The following is a 25596-nucleotide window of genomic DNA, read 5'->3' as shown; positions in this document are numbered from 1 at the left end:
TGTGATCTACCATGATTTTATTTATTTGTAATTATTTTTGCTAAGAGGATAGAAAAAAAGAGCAAAGTTCTCTTATACAAGGTCAGCACCATGAAGTCCACAGAAGTTAGGCTGTTTGTCCCTCCAGGCCCAGATCTTTGGTCACCAACATTGCAGTCACTGGATGCATAGACATTTTGTGCTGCTGGAAAGCACTGATGGCTTGATCACGCGATTTTTCAAATTTATAGAGATCCCTATAATAAATTCCACATAACAATGAAAAAAACCCACATTATTTTAGTGCTAAGATGCTTTTGTTTCCATAATCAGAACAGTTTGCTGCACAGTATAAACTGTAGTCTGAACTAAGTAACGTCCAAACATAGTTCATCTGCTCCAACTATTTGGAGTTTTCAGAAAAAAGCTGTATGATAAATAGGAGCAGATTTGCAGAGATCTATTTTAGAACTTGCCTTGTTACATTTCTGTATAAGGTAGAGCTATTGTTCATGTAAAATATGTATATACTGTCTGCCATTTTAAAAATCCCAAGTGGAGCGACAGATGATAGACAGATTGCTAACTTCAATCAAATGAGATCAACATGATGCTCATTAATCTCCAATAACAATTATTATTTCAAAAAGCCAAAACCTCACAGCCAAATCTAACAAGGTCTAGATTCTCCTATGTGATCTCACAGATAATTTTAAAATTATTTTAAAATGGCTCAATGATTTTAAGTGTTAAAATGACATTATAAAGCATTAAAAAGGTTAACTCTTCAACACCCAGGTTGTGAAAACTATCTGTTTGGCATATGAAAAGAAATAGCCTGAGCAGAAGTTGCTACACATTCCATAATAAGATGGTTAATAAGGAAGTTGTATATTTGCATTATAGCTCTGGTACTGGTGATTTTGAAAAACTCAAGACAAAAATAATTTGAGTGAAGGATGAGTCAGCGATCTGGAAAATGGCTAATACTGAACCTCTCTTGCCTAGCTAAGAGTGCACATTCACATTTTAATATTTGTCTTACTTGAATAGCGGGCGAGTAAATTTCATACGGCCTTGCTCTGTAGCCATTTTTAGAGCCAGAGGTATGGCATCTTCCCACTTGGCTTGAATGCAGAGGCGGAGCCATCTGAAAGGTAGTGAAGTTTATTTCCCATTTCTTTGTATTCTTTTATATTACTGTAAACTACTTCAGCATGTTTAGAAGAAGTGATATATAAATCCTTTTAACATATAATAGAAGTAATAATAACCCAGGTTCTACAATATACTGTTTCTAAAGTGAACTACTATGCAAATTAAGCATAAATACATGCTTAAGAAGAGCAGGTGGCAGTCGTGGCCAGAAGGGCCTTTGTGCAACTTTGTGTTGTGCGTCAGTTACGCCCCTTCCTGGAGCGAGAGGCCCTTCGAATGGTCACTCATGCCCTGGTCATCTCCCATATAGACTACTGTAATGCGCTCTACATCGGGCTACCCTTGAAGAGTATCCAGAAGCTACAGATGGTCCAAAATGCGGCTGCACAGATGATTTTAGATGCTTCAAGTTCAGCACATATAACTCCATTGCTCCGCAAGCTGCGTTGGGTGCCAGTTTGCTTCCAGGTCCAATTCAAGGTGTTGGTTATCACCTTTAAAGCCCATGGCATGGGTCCAGGTTACCTAAGGGACCGTCTCATCCCCGTCACATCAACCTGTCCCACCGGTCATGCAGAGAGGGCATGCTACGGACCCCGTCTGCAAGAGAATTCCATCTGGCAGGGCCCAGGAGGCGGGCCTTCTCTGCATTAGCTCCCGCCCTTTGGAACATCCTTCCCCCGGAAATACGGTTGGCCCCCTCTCTTCTGGACTTCAGAAAACAGCTGAAAACCTGGTTTTGTCACCATGCTTGGAGTGGGGAAAGGAAGAGCCATTCCTGGGGCTGGTTAGTTCCCTAGCCCTGCAGGGACCAGCCTTATCCCTTATGGGCTGAATTTGATCTGCCCTTCTTTGGCTTTTATTGTATTTTATATTTATTGAAATATTAGTATTATTTATAATTTTATTGAATTTTAAATTGTTTTTACTGTGAACCGCCCAGGGTCCCCCATGTGGGGGAGATGGGCGGTGATAAAAATATGATAAATAAATAAAATAATAAAATAAATACATAATTGCTCATATAATTAATCTTTTTTCTGAAATCCAGTTATTAAACAAATTTAACTGGCACATAAGAAAAATTATTTAAAATTATACTCTGCCTCTAGCAGTAGTGTTTAGAAGCAGCACGCTGCATGCAAGATGAACACATCTTGGCAAGAAGCCCTTTCCTAGTCTTAGTGTTTAACATTTATCTCACAGTTTCAGCACACACTGGACATGTGCTTTCACCCTGTCCTCATACTTTTTTTTTTAAATAAATGTCAGTTTGCTCTATTCTACCACATACATCAAATCGATCTACTGACAGTGAGAGACTGCTTTTCAGTGCATCATGGACAACCTAACAAATATGCAAGAATCCTACACATAACTTACTGTATAAACAATGAATAATCAAATCACTACTTAGAATTTTAAAAATTGGCAGCACCCTCTGCAGATTAGACACATTTAAGGATAATTTCAATGTAACATTCTTGGTTTAACAAATGCCAGTGATTTATTAAGTTATGGATTGACTGTTCAGGCCCATAGTCACTTCCCTCCCCTTTCCTCCTATTTGGAACTTTCATTCTGGTCTCTTTAAATCCCATTTTTCTTGCTGAAGACCAAAACAGGGAATTGTGGTTTCATGTCAATTTATTAAGAGCTTTAAAATTTGAATTAAAGAGACTTGGAACAAAGCACTGAAGTCTGTGCATAAGGACAAAGCAAAGGAAAAAATATATAGTCCTGATGTAATAATGGCTTATTTAGCCAAAAGCGTAACCTTCTAACTAACAATTATGTTTGTTGGCATCAAAGTAAATAGATTAAGTCTGCAAAGTTTTTAACTAAACAAATGGTTTTGCCAGATATAATTAATTATCTAAAGGAGCCTAATGGAGAGGAAATAGAAAACAAAGGCATCCACTTTCACTTTCTTCAAACTTCTCACATATGATGTGCATACACACATACTCCTGAACAGTTACTTAATTCTACGTATTTGTTTCCATGTATAATTTCTGACCTCCATAATGAGATATTTAGATGCACATGCAATAGGACTAAACAGGAAAACTTGATTTTCAACCATTTCAAGATACTATTTCTACATTTTTAACCAACCTGAATCTGATTTCTGAATTGTTTGCTGCATTGAAGTCATAGATTTCCTGCATTCGTTTCACATGGCTCACTGGAAGAGGATTCTAGGAATTTTGAAATGGGGTGTGTGTGTGTGTGTGTGTGTGTGTGAGAGAGAGAGAGAGAAAGAGAGAGATGGGAGAGGAGGGGAAAGGGAAAAAAATCATAATGTATCCTCAATTGGAAATAACTGTGCCAATGTCTAAGCTCTGTATCTGAAAATTCACTCACTCTAATTGTAGAAAAGTGCAGTTCACGCAGATATCAGTAATATTATATAACTTTCTTTTGTCCTTGGTCTATATTTGTCAGATAGATACAAGAACAGTTAAGTAACTGATTCCGAGCATTGTCTCCTTTGGTGCCCAACCTACTTCTAAGGCCAGTGCCTCTGCTCTTCTTGCTCTAGCATACCCAGAGCCCTTCTAAACCAACATCTCCTGTATGAAAAAAATTAGTTGGTTAATTTGTAATGTAAATGATTGCTTTACACTCACATAAATAAGGAAGAAGCAGACATGTCTTTTGAATTAAATGCTTGCCTGAGTTATCATTCCCCAATGTTTATGAATGAAAGAATATCACATTGAGCTACCATTTCCCACTATTTATACACTGGCATAATAATAATCAAAAATAAAATTGTGGAACTCTGTATTGTGCACCAGTTGTGCCTGTTCCTGGACTAGAGGCTCTCTTCACAGTCATATCCTGGTCACCACTTAAAACAGATTACTGTAACGTGTTCTACATGGGGCTGCCCTTGAAGAGCGTCCAGAAGCTGCAACTGCTACAGAATGCAGTGGCATGGGCAGTTATGTGCACTCCTTAATCAGCGCACATTACACCTCAGCTCCATGAGCTGCATTGGTTGCCAGGTTTCCAGTTTGCTACATGACACAGGGCCAGGTTATTTGAGAGACCATCTCTCTCCAGTTACAAATACTTGTCCCATCAGGAGAGGCATGCTACGGGTCCCATCTATGAAAGAGTGTCATCTGCCGGGACCCAGGAAGAGAAACTTTTCTGCTGGGGTGCCAGCCTTGGGGAACATCATCCCCCCCAGACCTTAAATTGACCCTGACCCTCCCAGCCTTTAAGAAGACCCTGAAGACATGGCTTTGCCACCATGCCTGGGAGTCTGGCAATGGTGGGAACCTCTTACAATAGCTATGTTGAGCTAATATAGAATGAATTATGCTGCTGATCATGACTTTGTTTTTAAATTGATTATGGATAGTTTTTTTATATGTTTGTATATTAGTTTTTAACTTGTTTTTATCAGTTGAGAGCTGCCCAGAGTTACTTAGATGAGATGGGCAGCCAAACAAATCAAATAAACAAACAAACATTCTCCATGTTACAGGTTGGAAATAACGATTTTCCAAATTAATGAAATACAGTCTAAGTCTGCTAAGTGCATTTTTTCCACATTCTTTGAAAAAAAAAATCCTTCCTTTCAATGCCTGCTGAACACAGATATGTGTTTAAAGGACAGATGTCTGGCAACAACTTACCTCCAACAGCAAGAGTGCGAGGAACTCAATCAGTTGGTGAGAAGACATCTCTTCTATATCAGCTCTTCTGAAAGAACCAAGATCACTTTCAGTGGCCTAAAGAAAGCCAAATTGGGAAGAAATGTGAAATACGTCAGGCAGGAATGTACAAGGCAGGTCTTAGTTTTTAAAATACCAGGGCTTAGGTTCAAAATGATTTCATTTACCAAACCTCACTTAGGTAAATAAGGATCAAATACCAAGTATCTCTTCTGAGACAAGAAATGTTCTCTACATACTTACATATACAGTTTTAGAGATTACAAATGTCTGCAAAGTCAAGATTAGACAGAATATTCTTCCTACTGGATGTATCACTTATTCTAGTTGCAATAAAGAAAACTAAGATCCTGATTCCACATAATTATGAACAACTATGTAACACAGGATTATGGCAGGTACATAGGCCCACTGAGTAAAACCATGCAATCTCTCCCACAGATATACTATCACCAAGAAAAAATGTGAAGAGCTACTGTTAAAAGCAGTCTAAAACAACAGCTAATGGAACAACATTTCAGTATAAAGGTAAGTTGGCCAATGACATTGTATTAAACACTGTACTGTGAAAGGTGAAGTCAATGCAAAATGGAACACTAAAATGACACCTGACACACATATAAACCTTCTGTGCCTTAGAAGTCATTAACTCACTTTGATCCATCTCTGGCTCAAGGCAACACAAGTATTTGACAGTGTAGTATCATATCTGACAATGGGAAAAAGAACAGGATTTATTTACAAATGTAAAAGTGTGTGTGTGCACGTCCACCTGCATGAAGTCACATGTTTATTTCTGGCACACGTCCAGAGCTCTACAGGCATTGTAACAGATTATGTAATATAAAGAACTTTGCATACAGATACAGAAAATTTAAAAAGTAATCTAAAATATTTTATAGACCAGTTAATATTGATTTTTAATATTAGATTTGTTATTATTTTTATACAAAACTCTTCTATATGTAGATTTGGATCATGTAAAAAAAATAACGTGTCTCATATTTATCAAGCAGTCAGCTGAATGCTCGTATCAACACAGCATACAAAAGATCCAGAACAGATAATTTAGATTCAAAGAAAAAAACACCTTGTCAAGCAATAGCTTTAAAAATACAACCAAAAGATTTGAGGAGATGATTGAATATAAACAAGGAGTTGGGGAGAAATACTAGAGGAAAAATCTTACTCAGGTTTTACTGGTGGCATACCAGGAGTGTGCATCCATGCATTCCAGTCAACTTTGTTAAGAACATCAACCTAGGAAAACAAACAAACAAACCAGTTACCCAAAATATGGGCAATGAACCAAAATTGTTTTTAAAGTCATATCAATTTAAGACAATGTAACATACCCAGTTTTTTAAAAATGTCATCAAAACAAATTAAATGCAATTGAAAATTTGAGAAGTCATCTAGTCTCCAGATTGTCAGATACAGATTTCACTCATAATGAATAGAATGATAAATCACAGGCTGGCTTTGCTGGAAGCACTCAGGCACAGAGTTGATAAATATCTAAATAAGACACTTTTTATGCACATTAAGTGTATTTGTTCAAAAGTAGTACCTGTTCTGATCCCAAGCCCCATAATCCTGAATAATATGTGAATCTAAATTACTGCACTGCTTTATCATTTTACTTCCCCATATTTTGCTTTAACATATTGCTCAGGATATGAGCAAGTTTGATCAACTTTGAAGAAATCAGCCTTTGCCATAGATATATTTTGGACTGTACTTCATTTTTCTAAGTGCCAGCTGCCAACATAACTTTCATTCCTTTAGTAATGTACTTTGCTACCAATGTACTTTGCTAGTAATGTACTATGACCACACTTTGCTTTTATTGAATAGTGCAAGGATAAGCAACTTGCTCCATCCCAGATGTTGCTGAATTTCCACCACCTGCAGCCCTAGGAAGCATGACCAATGAGGAATGATGTTGTGAGATGCAGTTCAGCAATCTCTGGAGGGTCACAGGCTGTCTACCCACTAATGAAGAATGGGAAAACATAGGTCATAGGATGACATTGCTAGAATAAATTCACTATTACCATCTAAACTGCTTACTAGTAAAATATATGTTTTTATATGCAGCCTGTGGTTCTCTTACCTAAAGACACTAGTTCAGTATATTGAGTTTAAAAGACTAAAAAGTCACTCAAGTAGCTGCTAGGTGAGAAGGGATAGTAAGTAAACTAGACAGTTTATTGATAAGACTGAAGCAGTTTCATTTCCTTTCATTACTTTCTTTTAGTTTAAATTGTAAGGAAAAACCTTGAGTTACAAGAATAGCACCTAACCTTATCCTTGAAATACGAGTAGAGGAAATTCTTCCAGTCTTCAGTCACTATACTCTTGTATGCAAACTGTTGGATGTATGCCCTCAAGAAGCCAATGAAGATATCTGCGAGTGTATGATATATATTAATCAGTAGTAGAATGCCTAGGTAAAAAAAAAGTCATGTAGTTTTAAAAATAAATTAATACCTGGTCCACCAAGAAGCTGTTCCAGGTAAAGCAGTAAAGCAAAACCTTTCTCATATGGAACAGAAGAATATGCAACATCAGGGTCTACCTCCTTCAGACTAGGGATCAGGTTAGTCACTTGATTTGTGCTTCCAAGGGTATTAATCTAGAAAACAAACAGAGTTAGGAAAACTGAGATTATTTCATTATAAACCAAACAGAAACCAACTGACAGTCTCCTTAACTATGGACTATTCTGTCAGATAGTCAATCACTTTGAACTGCAGTTTCCCTGAGGCTACTTGTTCTAGAGTCTACTTCTCAATAAACCTACATTCAAATCCCAAACCTATAAAATAGGCAAACATATCTTACATTTATGTTAGCTTATTATTTACTCAGAATGCAGCCAGAAGTTTCTGCATATACAATATCTTCAGAGACTAGTTACATTTTAAAATGCATGAAAGTTACTTCTTGAACTATATTATGAGGAATTCACTTTTCTTATTAGTAGAATTGGAGAAAACTTGACTCTCATTTAAAGTTTTATGACAATTATTTTAAATTAGTGTCATTTAACAACCACTGTCATGAGTCCTTAATTAGCATATAACTTGTGCACTAATCAGCAGCAGACATTACACCTCTACTCTGCAAGCTGCACTGGCTACCAGTATGCTTCCAGGTGCAATTCAAGGTACTGGTGATGCCCTATAAAGCCCTACACAGCATAGGGCTGGTTTGAGGTATCGCCTCTCCCAGGTTACATCTACCTGTCCCATCAGATCCAGCAAGAGACGCATACTACAGGTCCTACTAAGGCATGTCAACTGATGAATGGAATTTGGAGATTCATTTACAAAGGGAATTAGGTCAATTTATATATCACAAAGAGCCAACATAATTGTGAATGAAGAATTGACTGAAGCTTATAAGATAGAAAAAGGACAAGGCAAGGATGTCCATTATCACCTCTGCTGTTTATTTTAGTTTTGGAGGTTCTTAATAGAGATATCAGAGGCAGTGAGCAATTAAAAGGGTTAAAAATTAAAAAGGAGGTTTTTAAGTTAAAGGCTTTTGCCGATGATCTAGTTTAGGTTAATACAAGACCCACTGGAACATTTGATGAAAAAATTAAAAGATTATGGATCCCTGGCAGGATTCAAAGTAAACAAACAAAAAACAAAAATGTTAATTAAAAATATGACAGTAAATAATCAAGAATTGTTGATTAGGAAAAACAGGGTTTAAGATTAAGAAAAAGATTAAATATTTGGGAGTAGTTCTGACAACCAAAAATATTGAATTGTTTCAAAATAATTACAATAAAATTTGGAATGAGGTGAAAAAACGATCTTTCAAGATGGGAGAAACTACACCTATCCCTTTTGGGGAGGATTTCTGTAATTAAAATGAATGTACTACCTAGGATGCTGTTTCTTTTTCAAACGATACAATTCTATCAGCAGATAATATTTTTAAACAATGGCAAAAAGGTATCTCAAAGTTTATTTGGCAGGGTAAAAACCCAAGAATTAAATATGAATTGCTCCAGGATGCAAAAGAACAAGGAGGTTTTGGGGTTACTGGATCTAAAATGTTATCTTGAGGCATGTTGTTTTATGTGGCTGAAAGATTGGATAACATTAAAAAACAAAAAATAGTTACAACTTGAGGGCCACGAGTTAAGATTTGGATGGCATGCATACCTATGGTATGATAAAGTGAAGATAAATAAGTTTAAAAATCATTATATTAGAAAGACTTTATTAAGGATTTGGGATAAATACAAATTTTGATTGATACCTAATGTACCCATGTTGCTATCTCCTCAGGAGGCATTTATAAGAAGAGAGAAGAAAAATGGTTAAGATACAAAGCTTTATTAATTTTTGAAGAAGGTAAACCTGTGTTTAAAACAAGAGAAAAATTGGAGACAGAAGGTTATTTATGCCATTGATTTAGTTATATGCAATTACTTGACCGTTTTAAGTTGGACAAAAAGAATTTTAGATTTGTAAATGAGATATCAATTTTTGAGAAACAATTATGTATGAATAATGAACATACAATTACTAAAATGTGTAAGATGTTACTACAAATGAACTTGGAAGATGAACAAGTTAAGGAGTATACAGTAAAGTGGGCCAGAAATTTGGGTTATAATATTATGATGAACCAATGGGAAAAAATGTGGACAAAAGGGTTAAAATTTATGTTGAGTTACAACTTAATTTTTTTACAAAATGATGTTCCGTTGGTATTTAACACCTGACAAATTATCAAAAATGTTTAAAAATATATCAAATGTCTGTTGGAAATGTTCACAGGGAGAGGGAACATTTTATCGTCTTTGGTGGACTTGTAGGAAAGCGAAAAATGTTTTGGGATCAGATTTATATTGTTATTCAGAAAGTACTTTAAGTTAAGATAACAAAAAAACCAGAATTGTTCCTACTAGGTATCATGGATGAAGAATTAGAGAAAAAAACATGGGAATTTGCTTCTACCTTTGATCACGGCTGCTAGAATACTTTATGCTCAACGCTGGAAAGACTCACAAATACTATCAATAGAAGACTGGATAATCAAATTACTGGACTTGGCACAAATGGCAAAACTAATGGACCTGATAAGAGATAAAATATTGCCAGTTTTATGGATTCATGGCAACCATTTGTGGACTACCTGCTAGAGACAGAAAAAGATGAAATCATGACTATGGGTTTCTCATAATAAGGACTTTATGGAATAGAAATAATGGTGATATGTATATATAATTAGTAGCAAGAGAGTAAGCACCTTAAATTTAGATATATTTATAATTCGGATAGTTGGAAGTCACCCTTTTTTGTTTTTGTTTTCTCTTTTTCTTTTCTTTTATAATTGTTTATGTCTACGTGATGTTTTCTTTTCTTAGTGTTTTTTCTTAGTGTTTTTCTTTGATTGCTGTACTTCTCCATTATTGCTGAGTATTATTGTGTTTAATGTTTTGTAGTTTCTTTCATTTTCGAAGTTTATTAGTTTGTTAAAAAAAAAAGGAATGTCATCTGATGGGACCCAGGAAGAGAGCTTTTCTCCTGTAGTTTTGGTATGGTCGTATGTTTTTATTTACATTTATTGTTCTTGCTCTTTTTTAATCGTTGTGCACATAAACATGGCATCTATCTCCAGCATTTTAAAGCAGCTGCATCTTTTCCCAAGTCATGTGGCTGCCTGATACACAATCCCAAGAAAGGGAACAGCTACTTTAAGTTGTTGTAGACAACTGCTATGTTTAGCTTTCTGAAGATCAACTTCGAAATTCTGCACATTCCTATTATTTATTATTATGTATATTATCTTCAGTTTACCTGGAAGATTCAGATGACCCCAGGCTTGCTGGCCTTTCATAAGGTGCTAAGACTTGTTCTTCCCTCGCAGAACACTAGGCAGGGTGTTCCTGGTGTTCTGTTCATACATGTGTTGAATTTCCCTAGATGCGTAGGACTTTTAACTGTTTTAAGTGGTTAGCCGCACAGAGTCAAGTTTCAAGGGAGTAGCCTTATAAATTTAAAGAATACATAAATAATTCACTTACTGTATTTTGTAACTCTCGCCAACCTCCCAGAGCCTGGAAATGCCTGAATTGTTCTCCAAACAGCTGCCCACCAATTCTGCGTTCTAGATAAACCGTGTGCCCCTCGTTTAGCCTAAAACACAAAGCAGACGAGTGAGTATTTCTCTTAATAGACCCTTAAAGAACAACAACAAACTCTTCAAACATTTGGATTTCACTTACCAAAAGTGTTCCCAAGTCTTGTTTGTTACCAAATTCCCCGTCCAGCTATGAGAAATTTCATGTGCAATAACCTGAAACGTATAAAAATGTATTGTGGCTTCTGTTACTCAAAGAGACAATGAACAGGAGCAAAATTACATCCTATTTTACTAGTTTATTTCTATGGCACTGAGTACAGAATTACATGAGGAAGAATGCCATCAACTGGATGCATCCAGGAGAAGAGGGAAAAGTTAAGTTTTGCCAAGGCCCATTCTCCATATAATCCCGTAAGTCTCTTGAAAGTGCTTCAGTCAGTTGTAGCTTTCTATATGAAATTCTGTTGAACTAAACCCTTTGCTGTTTTCCCTATTAACTTGTATTGAATATTTTCAAACTAAACAGCTAGTAATAATATCTATTATCTCAAGCTATTTATGTAAGATTTAGTGCTTCAAGCACCCCGTTTAGATTTCATAGCATAGCATCATTATGAATGTGTAAATTTAGATTTATACTTACATTAGATAATGATCTGTCACCAGCCTGCACAGACCAAAAAAAAATGGTAATTTAGTCTCTTAATTCATACCAGTTCTACAATATCATGTTCTAATTTGGACAAAAATTAGTTTATACAGCTTTATCAAAAGCCAAGCCTCTGTGAAAGTTCTACAAGCAAAATGGGATCAAAGTGATTCCGTAATTTTTTCTAGGAGATGCAACCCATAATAAAGTCAAATTTACCAATAAGGTAGGAGTTACGAAAGTGAGGCAGGGATTCTCCATACCACCATATGGAAATGATGGTGGCAACACCAGCAAGTCATATTGACCCCAGACATAAGGGCCTGCCAGATCTTCTGCTATTTTCAACATAGCTTCAGCCTGAAACAAGAATGAGCAAACCAGTGCTTAATGTTTGAACATAGGACTGTGAAGAAGAAAAACAAGTAAACCAGCACATACAGCTATTTAACAAAATGCAAGCATCAAATAATTATAGCATTTTCACCCACCTCAGCAAATTCATAAGCTGATTTGTCCACCAGTTCCTTTTCAGCCCACACCAAAGTTCTAGGGCCAATTACTCTGTAGAACAAAATTCAGTTAAATAAATGAAGAATACTGTTTGGATTTCATTACTATACAAGGCAGTATCTGTTAAATTGTAATAACTAGAGCAAGTGGGTTGCAGTAAATAACATTGTAATGCAACAGTTGCTAGGAAATTATTTCACTTATTTTTGTTCCTAATGGGCTGGAAAGTTTCTTGATTATTCTTCAACTAATATATTGATCACCACAGAAAGAATAGGAATATGCTTCACCTTCTTCTCCCTCAACTCTTGCCCCCGTTGCATGCAGATGCCTCTTACCAGCTGCTAATATTGATAATTTCCTGCTGCCATTTGCAGTGAGAAAATGAAATCTGATTCCCCCCAGTCAGCTGAACCAATAACCAGATGGCTGGCAGGTACCGAGTTCATTGCCTGAGATGTGTCCAGTGGAGAAAGTAGGCACCCTTCTTTTACTGATTGAGAGCCACACACAACAACTGAGGATGCAGGATCCTACTCACGCACTTACCCAGAATTTAGCATTCAACTATATTCCCCTCACCTGCTTTCCAAGGCACCAACTACTAAAGCAATCAGATAACTGGGTATTGGAACCTAAAACAGAGGAAGAAAGGAAACAAGTCAACTTCTAAAAAACAAAAAATTATAGCAGACCTGCATGTTTGACAGCTTAAATTTAGATGGCTATTTGCTGAAGAAAAGTCATCCCATATAATATAATATAATATGATACGATACAATATATCATAGTGAACCATCTTACATTTTGAATGAAACGGAATATCTTCCTGGTTTGGTCTTCTGGATCAGGCAAGTCTCCATCCCTCTTGGCACTCATAAGAGCCACCAGTTCACTTGGAACAGATATCTAGTCAAACACAAAACATATTTGCAATTTCTATCTAATATGGTAACATTTTTCCTTTTAATCAAAATGCTAATTTTGCAACAATGCAACTCAGAATTCCTTTTCTGTTATGCATTATGTACATGCTCAGATGCAAACTTCCCTCTAAGTCTTGCCATGTTTTTAGCTTTGATTCTCCTGTACTGTATCTTCAACAGTTCACTGAAGCAAGATTCGGCACATTATAGGTACTTCAATTTTATAACCTTACAATAAATCTTTCATTGCATTGTCTAGCATTTAACAAGAAAACTAAGTGTACAACTTTAATTCAAAGACATTATTTTAAGTGTAACCATTACAAAAAACAAAAAGTGCTTTCTAGCAGATAAGTCCTAAAAAACCACATGCATCTTCCATGAATTTAGCATGTACAAATAAAGCCTTGACATATGTAGAGGTTTTCCACACAAGGGGAGAGTCACTCACAGTGTCCCAGTTTCTATTCAAGTGCCCTAACCACTACACCAAACTGGTTCTTTTATCTCCTTATTAGATTACTGTAAATTGCTCTGCATGGGGTGCCTTTGAAGACCACCTGGAAACTTCAGCTGGTTCAGCAGCCTGCATGCTCACTGGCCAATCACAGTAGTGCTCTGTTATATCACAGCTGTGAGAGATGCACTGGTTGCAGTGTGTTTGTTAGTGCTACTCAAGTGCTAGTTGCTATCTTTAAACCCTATACAGCTTGGGGCCTGGCAAATGTTAATATAGGACAACATACATTAAAAAATCCTTAATCAGAAGGAGCAAACATGACAATGTCTAATATTGGGCTTCCATCAACTGTTAGAGAGCTGAGTAATTTTAAGTGGCTTTTGGGCTGTCTTGTTGATATAAGGATTTGTTGACTGTTTGACATATTTATGTGTAACTTTTATTGCTTGTAACTTTTATGGGATTCCCATACCTCCAAGCTAATAAAATATTGTTAAAAAACTATATAAATACAAAATAACACAAAAAACGTAAGAACTTACTTTTGTTCTTTTGTTCCTTTTTATTAATATTAGGTCATTCAGCATAATTCACTATTAAAATACTCATCTCTGGGGAGAATACATATGCCCAATTAATGTTGGTTTTGCTTGAGGCTACAATTATTTATTTGTTTATGAATAGGATTTTCATATATTTAGCTCTTGTGGGTTTTATTCAAATTGGTAAATGGTGCTAACCCCTACCAAGGCAGAGCATAGAAGCTCCAGTTGAAGGTCCTTCCACACTATATTCCTATCTTGCTAGCCTACTCATTGTGTTATTTTAAAAGATCATTCATGAAAAATGCACACAATACTGCATCTAGTTACCTTCTGTTTAAAGGCTTGAGAACACTGGGAATTTCTAGCTCCAATAATAGGCACCACCAATAAAAGATACATTTTCCTGAAGGTAACCTTTATGTAATTCACAATGCACCAAACAGGATAATTTCAAGGAGAACATTTATATGCTGCAAATTATCTGCTAATCTCAGCACTTTTATGTGGAAATACTGCCCCAACTTTTTTGTAATGACACAGGAAAATTATTTTGGAACTTTTATCACATTTATTGCTCATCTACAGCTTCCTCCTTTTTTGAGCTCTTACAACTTTTTTATTATGTCTATGGTTCATTCTACAATTGGATTATAGATGGTAAACAGGAAATACTGTCTTGTAGCAGACTGTAAACATTATGCTTCTCTGGTCCCTTCCAGCATTAGGATGTACCTTCTAACAAATTTATTGTATTGAAAACTTTAATTTTTATAAAGAGCAATGCAGAGTTCTTTGTTGAGGTTGTGATGGGAAGCATCCTGCTGCAGAGACTTAAGTTAACACCATTTTTTAAAATGTACTTAATAAAAGCATATGCTGTTCAATCCTGAATGGTAGCTTACAATGCAATAATCATTAGAAAGCACACAGACAGTGGAAACATTTCCTTTAAAAGGCCAGACTAAAAATATGAGACCTCTCCCAAACTCCTGGCTCCACTGGCAGCTTGTTTCATTACACAGGCCTCCCATGGAAAAAGGAGAATGGATTTTCAATGTTACGTGTATCTGTGATATGACTTGCAAAAGGTGCCTACCAAAGACCTGAGAGCACAGGACACACTCTATGGGAACAGGCAGACCCCACTTGGGTCTAAACCAGTGTTTCTCATCCTCAGCTACTTTAAGACTTGTGGACTTCAACTCCCAGAATTCCCCAGCCAGCATGCTAGATGGGGACTTCTGGGAGTTGAAGTCCACAGGTCTTAAAGTCACCGAGATTGAGAAACACTGGTCTAAACCATAAAAGGAGTGTATATCAAAGTATCCAGATTTTACAAGCAGAAGATCACAATTTGCTACTGCCAAGACTAACAGATACCTCTTGTACATTTTCAGTTTTTAACTTCATTTCTTTACTCAACTTAGTCTATCTGGCAGAATCTATACAGTTTCGAGGCATGTTGTTGTTGTTTATTCGTTTAGTCGCTTCCGACTCTTCGTGACTTCATGGACCAGCCCACGCCAGAGCTTCCTGTCGGTCGTCAACACCCCTAGCTACCCCAGGGACGAGTCCGTCACCTCTAGAATATCATCCATCCATCTTGCCCTTGGTCGGCCCCTCTTCCTTTTGCCTTTCAGTCTCCCTAGCATCAGCATCTTCTCCAGGGTGTCCTGTCTTCTCATGATGTGGCCAAAGTATTTCAGTTTTGCCTTTAATATCATTCCCTCAAGTGAGCAGTCTGGCTTTATTTCCTGGAGGATGGACTGGTTTGATCTTCTTGCAGTCCAAGGCACTCTCAGAATTTTCCTCCAACACCACAGTTCAAAAGCATCAATCTTCCTTCGCTCAGCCTTCCTTATGGTCCAGCTCTCGCAGCCATATGTTACTACAGGGAACACCATTACTTTAACTATGCGGGCCTTTGTTGTCAGTGTGATGTCTCTGCTCTTAACTATTTTATCAAGTTTTGTCATTGCTCTTCTCCCAAGGATTAAGCGTCTTCTGATTTCCTGACTGCAGTCAGCATCTGCAGTAATCTTTGCACCTAGGAATACAAAGTCTTTCACTGCTTCTACATTTTCTCCCTCTATTTGCCAGTTATCAATCAAGCTGGTTGCCATAACCTTGGTTTTTTTGAGGTTTAGCTGCAAACCAGCTTTTGCACTTTCTTCTTTCACCTTCATCATAAGGCTCCTCAGTTCCTCTTCACTTTCAGCCATCAAAGTGGTATCATCTGCATATCTGAGATTGTTAATGTTTCTTCCAGAGATTTTAACTCCAGCCTTGGATTCCTCAAGCCCAGCTTGTCGCATGATGTGTTCTGCATACAAGTTGAATAGGTAGGGTGAGAGTATACAGCCCTGCCGTACTCCTTTCCCAATCTTAAACCAGTCCGTTGTTCCGTGGTCTGTTCTTACTGTTGCTACTTGGTCGTTATACAGATTCCTCAGGAGGCAGACAAGATGACTTGGTATCCCCATACCACTAAGAACTTGCCACAATTTGTTATGGTCCACACAGTCAAAGGCTTTAGAATAGTCAATAAAACAGAAATAGATGTTTTTCTGAAACTCCCTGGCTTTTTCCATTATCCAGCGAATATTGGCAATTTGGTCTCTAGTTCCTCTGCCTTTTCTAAACCCAGCTTGTACATCTGGCAATTCTCGCTCCATGAACTGCTGAAGTCTACCTTGCAGGATCTTGAGCATTACCTTACTGGCATGTGAAATGAGTGCCACTGTTCGATAGTTTGAACATTCTTTAGTGTTCCCCTTTTTTGGTATGGGGATATAAGTTGATTTTTTCCAATCTGATGGCCATTCTTGTGTTTTCCAAATTTGCTGGCATATAGCATGCATTACCTTGACAGCATCATCTTGCAAGATTTTGAACAGTTCAGCTGGGATGCCATCGTCTCCTGCTGCCTTGTTATTAGCAATGCTTCTTAAGGCCCACTCAACCTCACTCTTCAGGATGTCTGGCTCTAGCTCACTGACCACACAGTCAAAGCTATCCCCGATATTGTTATCCTTCCTATACAGGTCTTCTGTATATTCTTGCCACCTTTTCTTGATCTCTTCTTCTTCTGTTAGGTCCTTGCCATCTTTGTTTTTGATCATACCCATTTTTGCCTGGAATTTACCTCCAATGTTTCTAATTTTCTGGAAGAGGTCTCTTGTCCTTCCTATTCTATTGTCTTCTTCCACTTCCGCGCATTGCTTGTTTAAAAATAATTCCTTATCTCTTCTGGCTAACCTCTGGAATTTTGCATTTAATTGGGCATATCTCCCCCTATCACTGTTGCCTTTTGCTTTCCTTCTTTTTTGGGCTACTTCTAGTGTTTCAGCAGACAGCCATTTTGCCTTCTTGGTTTTCTCTTTCTTTGGGATGTATTTTGTTGCTGCCTCCTGAACAATGCTGCCAACTTCTGTCCAGAGTTGTTCCGGGACCCTATCTACTAAGTCCAGTCCCTTAAATCTATTCTTCACCTCCACTGCATATTCCTTAGGAATATTAGTGAGCTCATATCTAGCTGATCTGTGGGTCTTCCCTAATCTCTTGAGTCTGATCCTAAATTGTGCAAGAAGAAGTTCGTGATCTCTGGAGTCTGATCCTAAATTGTGCAAGAAGAAGTTCGTGATCTGAACTACAGTCAGCTCCAGGCCTTGTTTTTACCGACTGTACAGATGTCCGCCACCTTTGGCTGCAAAGGATGTAATCAATCTGATTTCGGTGTTGTCCATCTGGTGAAGTCCATGTATAAAGCCGTCTCTTAGGTTGTTGGAAGAGAGTGTTTGTTATGCACATTGAGTTGTCTTGGCAAAATTCTATCAGCCTATGTCCTGCTTCGTTTTGTTCTCCCAGGCCATACTTACCTGTAATTCGAGGTGTCATTTGACTGCCCACCTTAGCATTCCAGTCTCCCGTGATGAAAATAACATCTCTTTTAGGAGTGTTGTCCAGTAGGTGCTGCAGATCCTCATAGAACTGCTCTACTTCAGCTTCTTCAGCATTTGTGGTTGGGGCGTATATTTGGATCACTGTGATGTTAGATGGCTTGCCCTGAATTCAAATTGAGATCATTCTGTCGTTTTTTGGATTGTATCCGAGCACTGCTTTAGCCACTTTACTATTAATTATGAAGGCTACTCCATTTCTTCTGTGGTCCTCTTGTCCACAGTAGTAGATCTGGTGGTCATTTGATGTGAAGTGGCCCATTCCAGTCCATTTCAGTTCACTGACGCCCAGAATGTCTATCTTTAATCTTGACATCTCACCAATAACCACATCCAATTTGCCCTGGCTCATAGATCTTACATTCCAGGTTCCAATGGTGTGTCGATCCTTAGAACATCGGATTCGCCGTTCACCACCAGCACCGTCGGCCGCTAGCCGTCCTTTCGGCTTTGAGCTAGCTGCGTCATCACGTCTGGGGCTAGTTGAGCTCATCCTCTGTTCCTCCCCAGTAGCATTTTGACCATCTTCCGACCTGGGGGTCTCATCTTCCGATGGTATACCGACATATCTCTGGTTGTACTGATCCATTTAGTTTTCACAGCAAGAATACTGGGGTGGGTTGCCATTACCTTCCCCAGGGATCGCATTTAGTCTGACCTCTCTGTCATGACCTTCCCGTCTTGGGTGGCCCTTCACGGTTTAGCTCATGGCATCATTGAGGTGCTCAAGCTCCAGCATCACGACAAGGTAACAATCCTTTGCTGAAGGTTTCGAGGCATAATATATACCAATTGTGTTTGACCAATCCTAGTACAAAAGGGGGGCAGTTCTGCAATCTGAAGTGCTTACCTACTAGGGACTTTGGGAATAATTTTAAAGAAGGTGCTTCAGAGTATGCAGGAACATGAATGTAGCATCCATTTGCAACTTTTTAAAACTCTTCAAGCCACATCTTTCCCCAGGATCATACAGTTGACCTCTGCAGCTGCCATACGATCCAGGGAAAAGATGTAGATACTTCAAAGAGTCACAGACAGGTTCATGACCCTTTGCTCTCCAAAGCACCTTTTCAGAATTGAGCCTAAAGCACACAACAGCACTATTACTTACCTCCGCATAATATGTTAACTTCACAAAAGGAGTATCTTGGCAGGGGAGAACAGCTCTGCAATGAGTAGCCTGATCAAGAGAAAAGGGCAGAGTTTAGTTTTTGTATGATAGTGCAGCAAGCCACTAAGGGCATAGGTATTGCTAATAGTAGTACAGTGTTTATTCTATACTACAATGCCAGCATCCAATTCTCGCATAATCATATCCAGCCACAGTTCATTCAGGCTCATGTCCTTAATTCAATTGTGCATCTACAGTTTATCACTTCCCAGTCAATATACCCCTTGCTTAACCTCATGTTCTTAGGCAAATCATGAAGTTTGGCAGGCACATGGGAAGTGAACCAGTAAAATCACAAAAATGCATGCCATCACTTGTACGTACCTCAGGGAGTTATAAGCAGAGCCTCAAAAAAGAATTGCAGTGTGAGCTGAAGTGTCCAATCCCAAGTTTTATATATAAAAATCAGGATGTGTATATTTATCGTTTAAGACAGCATGTATAAAGCCATATGGCTCATCTAAGTACGTTAAACCAAGTACTAAACTAAGTATGACAACCAAGTATGTCTTTGCACTCAACAGCACATCTACTGTATGTTAGGGTGTTATTAACAACATATGAACTTTTAAGAAATAAGGCATTCTCACACTCAAGAGCCTTTTAGCTGCTACCATCAAATAAGATTCCTAATACTTATGAAAGACACTGCCGAAGCAACTTACTCACCTGGCACTGACTAAAAAGAAATGGATGCCTTTTCCCTGATGTCTGCTCTGGAGTAAACCACTGGAGTGCTGAAGACCTTGGAGAAGTTTCAAAAGAGATCTCCACAACCACATCTTGGCCTCTGCAAATATTCAAATATTTAGTCTGGGAATATCACTTAGACTTTCCTTAACCATCCATCAAACCTCAACTGTAACAAAGATCAATAGCTGTTGGAAGACCTTAGTAGTTAGTGGTGTTCTTCTTAAGTTCAGTAATTCCACATACAAAGCAAGAGGGTAAGAAAACTTCATAGATACTAATAGAGCATGGGGAAAATTTAAATTACTAACTTGAAGAATAAGAAAAAATAACAAAACCACCCAGTGTCTGGACCGAAGCTATTACACTTTTTAAAGCAAATCAAGATAACTTCATAATGTGCTGTTCAACTATTATAGTCTCAGTTGCTGAGTCCCATTTACATGAAATGAACAATGAAGTGAAACTATCAAATCATCATAGCCCTAAATTTCTCAGAACAGATTTCTATCAAAACCATTTTAATGGTTATGGACAAATAAGAGAATGTGAGCATTTTTTTTCTTGAATATGTGCACAAAGAGTTACAACAACATACTGTAGGAGCCTGCTGGGTTTTAGCTTACTCTTGATATAATGCTTATAGTGCAAGCCTTTAATGTTGATTTTTTTTTAAATTCACAATATTTTTTGGAGTAAAGAAGAGAACGCTGCAGAAATTGCTGCAGATTTGTCAGCAGATTGACACATGGCTTCTGACGACTTTGAGTCTTTCAGCAGTATGTTTTGATTAGCTGCCATTCAAAAGGCTCAAATGAACCACCACCTCTGTGGTGGTACAGCTTGACTCTGGCATGATTTGCCAAAATCTTTAGAGGGGAAGTTGAAGACTTTTGACAACCCATTCCCCTGCAGCAGGATTATCAAGAAGGATCCAATTAGCAAATGGGTAGGGTTGAGGGAACAAGTATTTCTGACTTTAATACTAGAAGAGAAACTTATGGAAATGAATTTGTCTAGCGGACCATTTCTCTTAATATTATTCACCCTGCTACTGATTTTGGAGTTATTTTTTTCCTCCATAGCTATTCTGCTTTAGAAGTAGGGAACCAGTCCAGTTTTCAGAAGGTAAACTTCTAGGTCTGTTCTTTTGCCTCCCAATCTACAATTTTCAAGTGGATTGCGTTTCAAACACTTTCATAGATTTGTTCTTCACTTTTCAAAAGATTTTTAAAGACTTTTTCTGCAAAAACTTGATTTTTTTTTAATGAAGAAAAATCTGCTGTTAATAAAAGATCAAAAGTAAATTTCTGTGAGCCTCTGAAAAGATGTGCTAGACTGCAACATACAGTGGGTTATAAAATAGAAAGCTGAGAACATCTTGGAGATTTTGAGGGATGCAAGAAGAGTTGACAAAGGTATTGGGGAAAAGGAGGAAAAAAGCCTTTGTTACTTTTGGTCAGTTTATTAACAGCAAAAACAAAGAGCGCAGGAACTGTATCTTACCAAATGGACAGAAATTTCTAATGTAACTACCAATAGTTGTATATTTTATGGTATTGTTCTACATATGTTGACTGAATTGTATTAGACACATAACAAAATAAAAGTACATACAAATTAGCATCAGGTCCCAGAATGACATTAGCAACTATTATCATATCAAAAGTCCACAAAAATATGAGCCATTTTCCATTGCATTAATTTAATATTCATAGTTACAAAAACATCAAAGATAACATACAATCTTGTGCCCCACCTTCAGAATAATATTTACAGTACTGGAATTAGGTTAATGGTGCAGTATTATACTAGAGTCATCATTTATTCAGCATGGGTAGGGTAATATATATTGACATAAGTCCTAAGATCAAGCTGTTAGCAAGATAACTCAACTATGAAGATAAAAATGCATACTTCCTCAAGTGGAAAGGTAATGTGATTTCAAGTGGTGCTCCTTTGAAGCTGTCTCGTTGTCCAAGAACAAACTGAGCCACTTGGTTGTTAACAGCCACATTCTGTATTGTTAGATCTTTGGTGTCCAAAACCTGTTAAATAAATCTGTGAGTTACTGTAAAAAATAAATGTTCTAATATAATGAAAAGGTTCTTGAAGTGTAAATTAAAACTTTTAATTACTAAACGAAGTATTTAAACTATTTTGGCACAGAAGACAGGAGTTAGAAAATACTTAATTACTGTACATTTTTCTACTCATTTTTTTAAAAGAGCCAAATTTATGCATATCTGCAATGTTAGGTCAGCTCAAGCCTTAAGACTGGTATAAGCATTTGTTATAAGGCTATATAACCACTGGTACTCTCTGGCCCATTTTTTCCTTTTTTTATAGATATAAAAAAGAGGATAAAATATTATTTAGACTAGTGCAATTTAAGTTCCAAATTTTTTAATTTGTGGGATAAACTGCAAAGGCAGAACATAATTTCACAATACTATCAACAGCAATAACATGAGGAAATTCCAAAAATTCTTTGGAGACTATTCTGGCGAAGATACAATACATTTTTGTGGGTAGAGTGTCATATTTTGGAAGAAAAGGTCAGAATTTTATGTACAGTCTAGCAGCATAAGTAAAACATGAGTACATATTTTTACATTTCTTTTGTGCTATACACATCTCAGAAACTGACATGCAAGCCCTACATTCTGTTCCAAGAAAAATGGATGGGAATTTTGTTTACAGCTTAGAAGTAGGGCTAGGCAACGGTCCATCTTGAAGACTATTACCCACGTCAGTGGAAGAACCGTCCCCCACTACTTCATCAAGAACTATCCTTTGACCTAGCAGAAAGTTCTTGAAGGAACTTTTGCAAGCACAACATCTGCTATCAGGGAGATAAAATGCAACTTCCAAAGAGACTGAAAATTGGATTAGTGCTTGCTCAGCACATTCACAGCATTAAAGTTATTTTTATATTGTCCTTTAATGGTATTTTGAGTGTGAGCCATCATTCATGATCATCCCACCTACTCCACACTGCTCCTTTAAGAATCAAGATCAAAGGATTGCCCTAATTTTACCCAGTAAGTAGCAGCGACACCGCGTCCCTCCATTAAGAAAATTATTTTAATTCAACGGCTTAAAATAGAAGCCAAAGAAAGTCTTCCACCCAATCACTCCAATGCTCAAAGAGCAAAATCACGGTCAGTAATTACGCAAGACGGCTTTCCGATTTAAGGCATTTCAAGCAGAAAACAAGGTAGGAGGAGGACGGGATGATCCTCCTCCTCCGTTTTTATTTCCCCACCCTGCGGTTCGACTTCGACCCCCGAATTCCCGGGGAATTCGGAATGTTGAAGCCTAACACAGCGCGAGAGACTCCGGTTTCCAGGATATCGGCTCTCGCCTCTGCCCGCCCCGCCCCGCGATCCGAGTTCGAAACCCCAGCGCCCCCGAAGCTGCCAACGGAAGGGACGGCGTTACCAGGGAACTCAGGTTGTCCCGTTCCAACCGCACGGTGAGGGCCGCGGTGCCCCGTAGTGATCGGCTCTCGAAGTTAACTCGGCAGCGCAAGTAGAGATGGTGAGTGCGACAGGCATCAGGAGCAGCGAAGGAGCTCGGGTCTGCGTCAGCCATGATTCCACTTCACATCCACACACTCGCGGGCTTAGGCGATGCTCACAATTTAATAAAGTCCTAGGACCGCCTTGTGGGCTGTAGGGCCCTCCCCCATTGTAGGTGGGCTCAAGAAGACCTCTGGGAGTTATAGTTCTTTAGGAGGTCTGGAGCTCATGCAACTATAGGAAATAGGCTGCTACTCCCATGATACATAACGGCTGAATGGCTTCAGGATATTGATCAAATAACCTATCAACCTATTACAAATCGCGAAATTTCAAAGAGAGTAATTTAAATGGACAGAAAGAGAACCCTTATCAAGCGCTTCCTCGTTAGTATAGTGGTAAGTATCCCCGCCTGTCACGCGGGAGACCGGGGTTCGATTCCCCGACGGGGAGAGGCTGTTTTTTTTGTATGTCTCCAAAGTGTTAACAGAAATTGAGATAGATTTCCAGACGGAAAGGAGGCGTATTTTACTTGTTCACAAAAAACAGCCACAAACAATAGGTTACTACTTTACTGACTTTCAGTATTTATGCCAATATGGAAGCAGTGTAGGAAGCCTACGATTCACACCTGCAGGGGTGCTATTCTTAGGAGGGCCAATTCATTTTTAAGTCAACCAATTAAAGGTTTAAGGAGGAGTGTCACCAAATAACGTTTTAATTACTGCTTTTCAAAATAATATAAGGAACCTACTTTGACTGTTTTAACTGGGGAACACATTCACAAACTCTGAAATCTGACGGTGGATCAGATTTCAGTCTTGGATACAAAACACACACTCAGGTCTTTGCTGAAAGCCTTTCTCTGTCTGCTATATTTGTTTTGTCTTGCTTTCCAGGATATCATTTTAATCCCACTGAACTCAAGAAGCTGGGGTGTGGAGTAAGGGCTGGGCCAAACTTTAGCAATTGCCTTTGCTACTGCTTACGGGAACAGTGTAGATCAGTGTTTCTCACCCTTGGCAGCTTGAAGATGTGTGGACTTCAACTCCCAGAATTCCCCAGCCACACATCTTCAAGCTGCCAAGGGTGAAAAACACTGGCATAGATGAACTGAAGCCTGTCAAGGTTGATAGAAGATCTTACATATATCAAACTTAGATACAAATATATTTTATATTTAGTATTAATATATTAGAAACATTTGCACTTTAGTTATTGGCTCTGAAACCATGTTTTATTTCCTTGAAGTGCTTTGTTGGCTTTCTTACTCTTCCTTTCTAACAGGCCCTGATTGATAGCTGTGGGCATAGAAACAAGATAAGGTGTACATTCCAAGGATAGCTTCTCCAGAGGAAAGGTATTGTTTAATAACAGTCGGGGCCCTAGCAAGGATGGAAAGAAGTTCCTTATATGGAATGATGTTAAGATAGAGTGAAGGAAGGAAATTCCTAATATGGAATGAGGTTAAAGTGGAGCATGGGTGACTGAGTAAGGGGTGGTATTCTAAAGGAGGAGTTGAATGGAATGTATATAATGTGCCGTAAGGAGGGGGTCCTGCACGATCGCCCACCTAACAGCTTGCTGTTATTGCTTTTGCTCTTGGGTGAAAAATAACTTAATTTCATGCAACTGCCTCTTTCTTTGATTGCGGCTCAGAAGCGAACCTGGTAAGGAAATACAAAAATTCTAATAAGGTTTCTGTTAGAGGTCTCTTTGCTCAAGACATTAGACTCACTATAAAATGGCCTTCTGAACCAGCCTCATGCTCTGCTTCTAAAACAGTTTGAACTCTCGTTCCTTTTCTGCCCACTAAAAACTTTTTGCTCACCAGTAAGTTTTGTGCATCAATTGATGATGTCTGCTTATTTTGGTTGTCTTGTACTCCCCCCACTCCCCAAATGGGTTAGGGCTAGTGATCAATGGTTGACAATTACCTCTGAATTTATGTACCCAGACTATAATCACAACAAGGATATTGCACCAATCAATTACATCCATGGTAGGCACAAACTTTTTGGACATGAGATTTTAACACTAGTGGGGGTGGGGGGAAGAACAGGAACTAAAGGTTGTTTGATGCATGTTTGTGCAATAGTAATGTAGATATTTCTGTGGAAGAAGTACTAGTCCTAAGATGGTTTTATCTTTCCTTTTTTTCCTAGAGTGTATATGTATTCTGAGTTGTGCACCAGAGACATGTTGTACATGAAGTG

The 25596-nt window shown here is 38.0% G+C and overlaps 1 protein-coding gene and 1 non-coding gene across 2 annotated transcripts; one reads left to right on the top strand and one right to left on the bottom strand.

Annotated features, from left to right (window-relative positions):
- LTA4H (leukotriene A4 hydrolase) lies at positions 1 to 23483 on the bottom strand. The gene is made up of 19 exons (XM_063308810.1): positions 23301 to 23483; positions 21774 to 21904; positions 19836 to 19956; positions 19107 to 19175; positions 12910 to 13014; positions 12688 to 12740; positions 12084 to 12156; positions 11812 to 11952; positions 11587 to 11610; positions 11086 to 11156; positions 10885 to 10996; positions 7323 to 7467; positions 7136 to 7239; positions 6019 to 6089; positions 5484 to 5538; positions 4791 to 4886; positions 3256 to 3338; positions 1025 to 1129; positions 1 to 236 (listed from the first exon to the last, which is right to left on the bottom strand). The coding sequence occupies exons 1-19, from the start codon at positions 23451 to 23453 to the stop codon at positions 107 to 109; spliced, it is 1842 nt and encodes a 613-aa protein (XP_063164880.1). The 5' UTR covers positions 23454 to 23483; the 3' UTR covers positions 1 to 106.
- A 278-nt stretch (positions 23484 to 23761) lies between these two features.
- TRNAD-GUC (transfer RNA aspartic acid (anticodon GUC)) lies at positions 23762 to 23833 on the top strand. The gene has a single exon. It is a non-coding gene; the product is annotated as a tRNA-Asp (tRNA).
- Positions 23834 to 25596: the final 1763 nt, after the last annotated feature.

This window comes from Candoia aspera, chromosome 7, assembly GCF_035149785.1.
Source record: "Candoia aspera isolate rCanAsp1 chromosome 7, rCanAsp1.hap2, whole genome shotgun sequence".
In the NCBI taxonomy this organism is placed as follows: domain Eukaryota; kingdom Metazoa; phylum Chordata; class Lepidosauria; order Squamata; family Boidae; genus Candoia; species Candoia aspera.
This window is presented reverse-complemented; position numbering and strand designations above follow the sequence as displayed.